The sequence below is a fragment of the Astatotilapia calliptera genome, unplaced genomic scaffold (assembly GCF_900246225.1).
Source record: "Astatotilapia calliptera unplaced genomic scaffold, fAstCal1.2 U_scaffold_9, whole genome shotgun sequence".
In the NCBI taxonomy this organism is placed as follows: domain Eukaryota; kingdom Metazoa; phylum Chordata; class Actinopteri; order Cichliformes; family Cichlidae; genus Astatotilapia; species Astatotilapia calliptera.
In genome coordinates, this window is record NW_020535833.1 from 351,302 (window position 1) to 361,682 (window position 10,381).

General features: G+C 40.0%; 1 protein-coding gene across 1 annotated transcript; it reads right to left on the reverse strand.

Moving 5' to 3' along the window:
- Positions 1-801: 801 nt before the first annotated feature.
- LOC113018478 (nuclear factor 7, brain-like) lies at positions 802-2,510 on the reverse strand. The gene has a single exon (XM_026161545.1). The coding sequence runs from the start codon at positions 2,493-2,495 to the stop codon at positions 1,104-1,106; it is 1,392 nt and encodes a 463-aa protein (XP_026017330.1). The 5' UTR covers positions 2,496-2,510; the 3' UTR covers positions 802-1,103.
- Positions 2,511-10,381: the final 7,871 nt, after the last annotated feature.

Consider the following 10,381-nt stretch of genomic DNA (forward strand, 5'->3'; position numbering starts at 1 on the left):
AAGAGCCAGCTCGTGCACTGCGGGAGAAAAGAAGCAGTGAGACCGCGGTGCTGATTGCAGTTTGAGGAAGCGGCGGGCGGAGTTGAGAGCTCTGCCCACCCGGGTAAGTCTTTGACTTATCCTTTTTATAAAGTAAACTGCCAAAGGAATAGTGACTGCCGCTCCCTCCCTTTCTTCAGTGCACCAGGACGTGGAATGCGGGGAGGAAGGCGAGGACTCCGCTGGGTTTCCCTCTTTTAATACTACGCTGGACCTCTTAGTTTTCTGTGACTTTTAGGCCGTGGTGGATTCCACTGGACTTTTAATGTTGTGTGTTATTGATTTTTATTGTGTCTTCCCTTGGCCAAGGTTGTTTTAATTCATTTTATATTTTTAACTATTTAAACATAATAAATTATATTTTTAATTCTACAGTTTTGTTTCGTGTGTTTTCCCTCGGCGGCTCCATTGTCTGCCGTTTGAGAAGTTTCTCTTTAAAAACCAAATCACTGTGAAAGAAATAAGAAAGATAAACTCAGCCTTCCGCCGCTCCGTTAATCACAGCTTCCTATTAACTATATTAACTATGTTAGCTATAGTTAGCTTAGTTGCTATATGCTATAGTTAGCTATAGCACTCCTGCGGGTCTCATATTTTGTAAATGGTCTCATTATTGCGCTTGGTAGGCTGTTGCGATGGGAAGCCTTCAAAAACATTCTCCTGTTTAAAGATAAGGGCACAGTTAAAAGATTTATATTTTTTTGGATCTTTATTTTAGAAAAGTTACTTATGTTTTCTTCTAGACTGTTTTTTTGTTTTTTGTTTTTTGGGTGTGCCCACCGTGACGTATCCCACCAATAATGTAATGAATACCACAATGAGTGTAGACATTTTAGTTCAGACATGAATTGTAAAACATTTGTAATGATCTAAAATATGATAGAATTTCAAATCAAGTTTTTGGGAGTCACTGAGAAACAGTGAAATGATTGTGAAAGGGTAGACAGCAGAAACTGAAATGGTGAGAACCAAGACAAACAAAGAGCTTTGGAACAACGAGGCAGCAGGAGGACAGTTGCAGTTTAAAAGGTTCAATTCACTAACAGCAAACATTAGAAATATAATCATCCTGAACTTATCTGCTCCACTGACACTTTCAAAGGCAACACCTTCAATTTATCATCCAGAGTGCCAATATAAGGAAACATCTTATGAGTAAAAGTGTGTGTGAAGGTGTGTATGTGTGTGTTAGTATCAGGATCAGAGAACGACAGCTTCCCTTTGTTCCAGTCCAGGTTCACTCTGATCCTCTGGAACTTCTTCTTTTCTGAGAGAACAGTGGATGGAGCTGATGGTGACAGTGCTGAGTATTCACCTGAATTGAACCTTATTCTCCATAAGCCAGACAGTGTGGTTCCTTTCCTCTCATCAGATTCTGCTAACACTCCCAGTCCCCAGTACGTATTGTCTCCAACCTCGACATCCCAGCTGTGAGTCCCTGAGTTAAAGCCCTCAGTGCCCAGGACAGACCAGAAAAAATCAAACCTCTCTGGATTATCAGGAAGATTCTGCCTTTCTCCTCCTCTCACACTGGTCAGATCTTCAGACAGGATGAGTTGTGGATGAGCAGTGTTTGGGTCCAGAATGAGAGGAGTGTAGGAGACCATGTCGTTCATGTTGTTCCAGATGTTGAAGGTCAGGTTGCCCAGGTGTTTGGCCTGGTCTATCAGAGCTCCTGAGGGCAGCTGTGGATCATCCAGCAGTGAACAGTGCTGGACTCTTTCCACTGCAGCCTTGTAGTTGTACAGGAATGAGACGTCTTCAGCTCTCAGCTCCTCCTCTGTGGCTCTGACTGTGTCTGAAAGAGCTGCTATCTCTCTGCTCAGAGCCTCCATCTTCTCCTTCATCATCCCACTCTTCTGCTCCTCTTCCTCCCTCAGTGCAGCCAGCCTGGCCTCCTCTTCCTCTGCTAGAAACTGGTGAAGATTCTTAAACTGCTCCTTAATCTGCCTCTCTGTGTGTCGGGCCTGGACCTTAATGTGTTTTGCTGTTTGATCAAACTTCACTTGAACGTCCTCACAAATCTTTAACTTCTCCTTTAAGGGCTCCAGAGTTTCCTGTAGTTCCTTCTTGTGTTGTTGTGCAGCCTCATCGATGGGTCTGAATCTGTGGTTGGTGTGTTTTTCTGAGTCTCTGCAGACGACACACACTGGCTGCTGATGGTCCAGACAGAAGAGTTTGAGTTTCTCAGAGTGCAGACTGCAGAGAGCCTTTGACGCTCTTTGATCTCTCTCCTGTAAGAACAACTCACACAGATTCTTTAAAGCCAGATTTAATGTTGGTTCATCCCTTGAAGATCTCCTCTTACACACTGGACATTCATGTTTTACTCTCTCCCTCCACCATCTCTTCAGACAGTCTTTACAGAAGCTGTGGCTACATGACAGAAGAACAGGATCTCTGAAGACCTCCTGACAGACCGGACAGCAGAGATCCTCCTCTGATCTGGAAGCCATTGAGTTTGTGAGTGATGCTGAAAACAATAGAAGTACAGTTAGTCCTGGCTCCCCTCCCTCCTCTACTACCTTCATTGAGACTTATTTTGGATTTTGTTCATACTCACATTCAGTGTGTGCAGCGTCAGCAGCAGTGTTGGAGTTTTCCACTTTTTTTCCCGGTAGCTGGACTTTCTCAGTGGAAGCTGCTAGTTCGGTCTGATCGTCTGTGCATCTCTGTTTACTATGGAACAATAGCATCCTGGTTCCTGGTTTGTCTCACATGAGTCATGAGGCGTGGTCATGTAAGATGGGTGTGCATCACAGCATGGCTCGAAGGCTTTTCTGTTATCATGTGTCAGGACAGGAAAACTCACAGATCTTAGAAAAGTGTTGCAATAGTTTTACATTAAAAATGTTAATGTTTTTTTCGCGTTATTTATCAGGTTCAGTAGAAACGGGTGATTAATGCAGTGACACAAACACAGGTGATTTTTCAGCCTGATATTTTATTAAAGTTTTTGCATCGAATTTACAAAAGACAAATTGAACAATATGCCGTTTTCTTTTTAAAGAACATAAAGCAATATAAGACATACACTCCCACCTCATAATTATAGCAGTACCAGTGGGTGTACAAACAGAAAAAGGAAAAAATCCAATCTAATAATACTAGTAACAAACCCTAGGGTACAAGACAACAGTTCCTGAGTGTACAAGGGAGATGTGGAGAGTATCCAAAACCCCGCCTCCACACAGAACACAGGTGATTTTAACTGTTGACCGGCAAAAACAGCCATCAACCTGTTGGCTGATCTGTGCAAGAATCACTCACCAGGAATTGTTACAAAAGGAGCTATGGTCTCTAAGAGGCTAGATAGCAGTGTTCAAAGGACCCAGTATTAAACCACTACATCAGTTTTATTGAAAATGGCTTTACTGATTCAAAGCTTTGAGTCAGTGACAGAATAGGAGACAGCAAAACAATGTCTCAACAATCTCAACAACACAAACCCTTGTTACCGGGTAACTAGGGTTTGTGTGAATAATATTAATACAACTTTGGTAGGCTGGATTGACTGTTTAATTGATTTTGTGAAGATATGCAATGTAGTTTGAAGACAGTCTACTTGCAGAAACAGGATGTGCTGAGACGGTAGCGTGTGCTTGTGTAAATAGGGCAGGGTTTGATTAAGTACCATGGTTATGTATTTAGCTTATTTTAAGTACACATTGCAGCGTGTGTTTGAATTACTCTTATTTATGTGCGCTTTGCTGTAACTGTCTATGTAAAGTTACAAGCAGATCATTGTTTGAAAGATATAAATCTAAAACAAAACTGAGTACATGGTATTTAAAATAAATACATAAATAAAATCCATATGCTATTTTTATGACTGTTCTGTCTCCATAACTTCTGTACACTAATAACTACAGAAACTCATCCTCCTGCTCAGGTTTTGACCCATGGTAGAACAGAAGTGAACAGCCCTTTATTATTATTGTACATGTACAACAGAATATAGGTGCGCCACACCCAAAATATATAAATAGTAGATATTTGGAATAAATAACAAAAAGGATTACATACATATCAACTCATACAAAACAAGTTGTTTGAGTATATCTTTCACCATCTTACAATGCTGTGATTGCAGCCATTCCCCAACTCATTATCTTACCTTATCCATATGACATGACCAAAAGCGGCTGACATTTTTGGCTTCTATAAGCTGTTAAACCTTGAGATTTTAAGCTATATCCGTGCAGTGGGTAATTTTGCAAGACCATGCAGTGGGGTTAGGTTCTTGGTCATTCTTAATTCCCCATAGGTGTGAATGTGAGTGTGAATAATTGTCCGTTTCTCTGTGTTAGCCCTGCAACAGACTCGTCCAGAGATTACCCGCCTTCTCACGCTATGGGATGTGCTTTGGCCCCCCATGACCCTGCCAAGGATAAGTGGAAGAGCATGGATGGTTTCTTGAAATGATTTCCTTAATGAAGACGTTAAAGGTTTGTGAAGAAGTTCAATTAAAGTAAACTCTGACATTGGTAGGTCAAGGTCAAATGCATGTATCCTCCCAAGTGTAATGTTATTTTGAAGAATATAAATAAAAAACAAACAAAATAAAAAAGCCAGATAGTTCTAGAAACTTCCTTTAATTTTCACTTTCAGTTAAACACAATTATGGGGGGCTGGGGAACCTCCCGTGCTGCAAACAACAGAGGGTCTAACCTCGTGAACGAACTTATGAATCATGGACTTTAAAGTCTTATTCAGCCACTCCACCAACCCGTCAGTCTGCAGGTGGCGTAGCTGCCCACTTGGAATTACCACTCATGACGCAGAGAGCTTCGACTGATGCAACTTTATTCTCTCCTCTTTTGAACCACCGACAATATGGCACCGTGAAAACTATAAAGATGCACAAACAAATACCATTAAACATTCAAGTAGAAAGTGCAGATATGTTCACATTTTACTATAGAAAATTATTTTGATTAACCCAAATAGTGATATTGACATAAATCAATAGTTTTTAAACTATTTATGTTACAGCATTTAATAAAATGAATTAACAACCTTTCTGTGTCTTAAATACATAAACAATCGTTTGCAATCATTAACCAACCTCTTTCTGCTTCCAAGGGTGCTAATCATGCTGAATCAGCTAGCCAACCTCCTCCATGCGCATCTTTTAGCCAGTCTTTCCACACCACGAACAAATGACATGCATACACAATAAAAAACGAATTCAACAACATTGAGTAAACTTTCAAAGTTATAGCATGTGACAGATACATAAAACACATAGTTCTGCATGAGTACCCTCAAAAAACAAACGCTTTTACTCACTCTGAAGCAACGTGTTTGCGTCGCCTCACCGAGAACAGAACAGGAAGTCTGACACAATAAAAGAGGAAGTGCTAAGGTACTCTTCAAAATAAAAGCGCAAAGTAAAGTGGCTTTGCCGGTGTTGTGCCAAAAAGTGATTGCCTGCCAAAAAGTGATTTCCAATGTTTCCGTGTATTTTTTATGTGTAATATCTTTACGTATGTTGGTAAATAGACTTCGGTGAACAGCGTTTACAAAGGGGTTATATATAGAATTAAAAGATTATCTGTTTTTTTCAAGTATCTTTATAACTCTGTGTTATTGTACTCACATTATAACCAATCCGGTCCTTTTCCCCCACTTACAATATTTTTACTGAACTATTGTAATATTTGCTGCCATTTCTGCTGTCTTACTTTTACAAAAGACATTTTTAATGTTAATGAGATTTTTTTTAACTGCATAAATAAAGGTTCTATAAAAGTCACTGCCAAAAACTGATTGCGGCTTCTACCTTGTTACACGAATGTTGTTTGTGGCTCAATATGACTTTGTGTCATCCATGAGGGATGCATTTGACATATGTTTCACATATTATAGGCCATCAAGTTACTTATAGCAGTTTAAATACGAGCAATCAGTTTTTGGCAAATACCGGAAATCAGTTTTTGGCAGACAATCACTTTTTGGCACAACACCGGCATTTGCAGGTGGCAGATTCTGGAGCAGGTAGATTTAAGATTATCAGATTACCAGCACAGCCCAGGTTCACAGAGGTAGCCCTCATTTACTCAATACCATTAAATAAATGGGCTTTGGGTTCTTTTTCTAGTGTACTCTCGTACGATATTTTTAAGTTAACTTCTCTTTTGTTCCTGGGATCAATGAAGCTTATTCCTTAACGGTAGCACTACACGCGAAAATAAACACTAGTGACTACAGTGCAGTAAATCATGTCATACACCATGTAAAGTAGAGCCTTGCAACCCTCCTTTAATTTACCAAACAATGAAAACAAGAAAATAATAAAATGGCAGATTTCAGTATTCAGGCAAACCAAGAAAACACACAGCAATTTACCCACTGTACACAGAATCTCCACACATACAGTGTAAACCACCAGTGATAAAACAATTATAGTCCCAAACTAAACCTAAAGCCGGCAGAGATAAACCCTACGTTGCAGGCCTGTATTGATCCAGTATGAATCCAAAACGATCTCCCAACCGGAAGTTCTTCACTCAACGAGCAAGGCAGAGAGGGTGGAGGTCAAGTGTTTTCATGGGAATGTTCACAAATATCCCATCGTGCTGGTGAATATTACATTACAGGGCAAAATGCACAAACTGAAGGCTGCAGTTTGCTAACGCCTGTCACAGCCCATAATTGTGGAAACAAATTAGCTTGGGTTTCATTTCAGATTTCTCCTGTATTGCCTTTCTTTCATTGCAAATTCATTCATTCATTCCTGTGTGTTCTGTGTTATCTGCATTTCCATCAGCTTAAGAGCAGCACATTAGAATCAAGTATAATTAAATGTATATATTTAATAAATCACCAGATTTATGTTCATATTCATATATTCATGTTCCCGAGACAATGCAGCTGCATGCTCTTCATTCAGTGATTTCAGTATAGCAGGCTGCTCATTTAAAACACATATTGCCCATCATATCACTACTTAAAACATGCTGCAAATAAAGACTGAGTGAAACGTGGCGCCTGATCTTATTAAATATAAATAAGTACTTTTTTCCCTTTCACAGCTTCTTACTGCAAAAGATGATAGAAGAGACTCTCAAGCTTCACCACAGGATTTCTGAATAAAACGGGTTCTTCAGATGTGTAATCTATTGTATAATGTAAAGCACCTTGAAGGCGACTTTTGTTGTGATTTGGTGATATATAAATAAAATTGAATTGAATTCAGTTCTGAATGATTTTTGTTCTAACGTTTGTTCTGCTCTTTTACTATTTAACCTGTTATGTTGGTTTCCAGGAACACCAATTATGCTCCTGGGTTAATTTGACCCGGGGCAAATTTACTTATCCAAAAGTGTCAGAAACACTGGCATTTTACAATTTTCTTATATAACTTTGATTTTTTTTTTTCATTTTCTGTAGTGATGCAGATTACATCTCTTCTGTTCTGGGTCAATCTGACCCGCAACATAGCAGGAGGGTTAACAAACCCAGAGAGTTGACTGACGGGAGCAGTTGTGAGAATGGTGCATGTACTGATGGAAATTTTTAACTGTGGACTTTGGGTGGAAACTTTGGTGCCAGAGACAGTCCACAGAGGCACACTGATTGATTCAAATGCTGGCAGCAGTTCCACTTAATTTTAAACAACTTTATTGATATTTTATTAGTGACAATATTAGAAAAAAAATGCACCAAGTACATCAAAGTCAAAACATTACTTAACATTAATTACTTGAAGCCTTATATTCTTATTTATACTTTAGAGCTTGCCCTTTTCTTGGACCTTGTTCTCACATTACAGAAAATAAAATACAGACCTAGAAAGTAAAACAGTAAACACACAGACTGTTTAACAACACAAAACTCAAACAGGCCCAAGCAGAACAGAGAGGGAAGACACGTAGGGATAATAAACACGACAAGCAAACCCAAGTTTGTGTTGTGTATGTGTGTGCATGTGAGTGAGTGTGCATGTAGGTGTGGTTGTGTCGTAACAGTCAAAGCACTGTGTGTGTGTCTCTGTGTATGTGACTTCCTGCCGTTCGTAAAAGTAATCTCCTCACCCAAGCTACAGAACATAGAAAACAGAGTTAAAATATTACAAACACTGAACAAACCCCCACTCTGCATCCTCTGGCCTCTTGCTGTCTTACATTTACATTTAAGGTGGAGACTCAATTTTTATTTTTTTTGTTTAAAATCTTATCTCATTTTAATTTTCTTTACTTATGCTATTAGCATGTACAGCACTTTGCAAACTCTGGTTTTATGTTAAAGTGCTTTATAAATAAAGGTGGTATGGTATGGTAGTCTCCTGCAAAGTTATAACTAGGGATGAGGGCCCATGAGGGCACCGGTTCTGACATAAACGTTCCGATAAAATCCATACGTTGTTTTAGAGCAGAGCTACACATTAAAAATGCCCAAGGCGAAGCGGTCAAAAGTCTGGCTGTACTTCACAGCAAAAGATGCAAACTCAGCAGCAACAAGTGCTTTAAGGCAGCGGTCCCCAACCCCCGGGCCTCGGACCGGTACCGGTCCGTGAATCGTTTGGTGCAGGGCCACGAGAGTTGAGTCTTTTTTGGGGGACTATGACCGAGGCGATGAAGACTCTCTGGTGGCCGACTGCAGGCCAGAAGTCCTTCAAACGTCATTTGTTTCAAAGAACTGAAAGTCACGTGATATGAGTTTTATTAAATATAAATAAGTACTTTTTTCCCTTTCACTGTTGGACATTTACACATCCTGGAGAGGGAGAAACGCTGGTTTGATTGTGGAGTCAAGGAGGCCATTTCCGTGAAAAGGGAAAGACCATCTCGGAATAAAGGCGGGTGTTTGTCATTTTGTGTGTGTTTCTCAACACAAGCTGTACAGCTTTGTACAGGGATTCTGTTTCATGCTTGCTTTATGCCTGGGGCTCATGTGGAAGAAAAAAAAGCTTGCACTTCTTGATATTCCTGTTGTAAGCTAACTGTTGAGAATCTCCCTCCCTCCCTCCCCATCCACACACACACACACACACATACACACACACCTCCTCTACATTGGAGAGACCAAACAGCCACTTCACAAGCGCATGGCACAACACAGAAGAGCCACCTCCACCAATACGTTCTCACTTCCAACTCGTCAAACGTGTGACGCATGCTCAGGCTCCCTCTGCTGCACTTATGGACGCGCAGGGTACCCCCCTCGCGTCGGGAATTGACGTGAAGGGTCCTCCGATTGAAGAGATTACCGCGGAAGAGCCTGTTGTCCGTATATTTATATATTTCCGAAATCACATTGTAGTGACGTATACAGAACACAATAAATTATATAATGTAAACAACTACCTGAAAAACAGGTAGAACGATACTTTTGTATCGTTTATTGCATTTACGGAGGGAGTGATGTATGCTGGGTAATACACCGAGTGCTAATATAACAGCTTTAAGATGCATTTGTAGATATTATTACGCGTTTTACCGTCTTTATGGTGCTAGCTTAAAGTTACGGTGTAAATGTTAGCTTATATTGGAGTAAAGCTGTTACTGTTTAAACGATGTTAGCACAGAAATATTAGCTTCTGTCATGACTGATGAAGTTACTAGTTAATAAAGTTTCCAGTAAAGTGTTTAATGGCAGCCACAGATTGACAGCAAATATCTCGATTAGCTTCAGTGCATCTATAATAAATATGTGCAAGTTTCAGTGCTTCGTTTAAACTGTATGATACTTATACTGACCCAGGGTCAGTGTAAAATACAATCCTAGCTGTGTGAACAAAGCCTGGCTCCTTTAATCCTGCATGACAAACCTCAGGATGCAGGTTATTATTACTCTTTCCTGCTGGCACACCTGTCACACCTGAGAGTCAGCTAGAAACGTACAGTGACGTGGACATCATGCAAAGACTGCCAGACTCTGTAACACTGCAAATGATCAGTGACTCAGGTTATCACTGAACTTTAAACGGCACCTCTGTGTCTCTGTGTGCTGAACATCTAGGATTGAGTCAGGCTGCACTGACTGTGGGGCTTTAATGTGTTAAAAGCAGGTTGAAGACGGCTCAGAAACATTTGAAGATTAAAATTCAGCATTATGGCTGCTGGTGGTTTGTAAAGCCTCTACTCAGCTGTATTTTTGTTACTAACTTATGTTTGTTGTTGTTTAACACAGATTTCAGAAGAGCAAATATGCTTAATAGTTTAACTAGATTTCATTTGTTAGTGTGGGACTGCTGAGTCACCTGAAGAACTCATTTCATTCTCCACATGATGTTCATTTACAGAAATGTTTCACAGGAGCTGATTCCTCCCAAAGGGTGAACTAGTGTGTTTCCATAGATTACCTCTGTATGAATGTACTTTTAAATGAAGGCAAG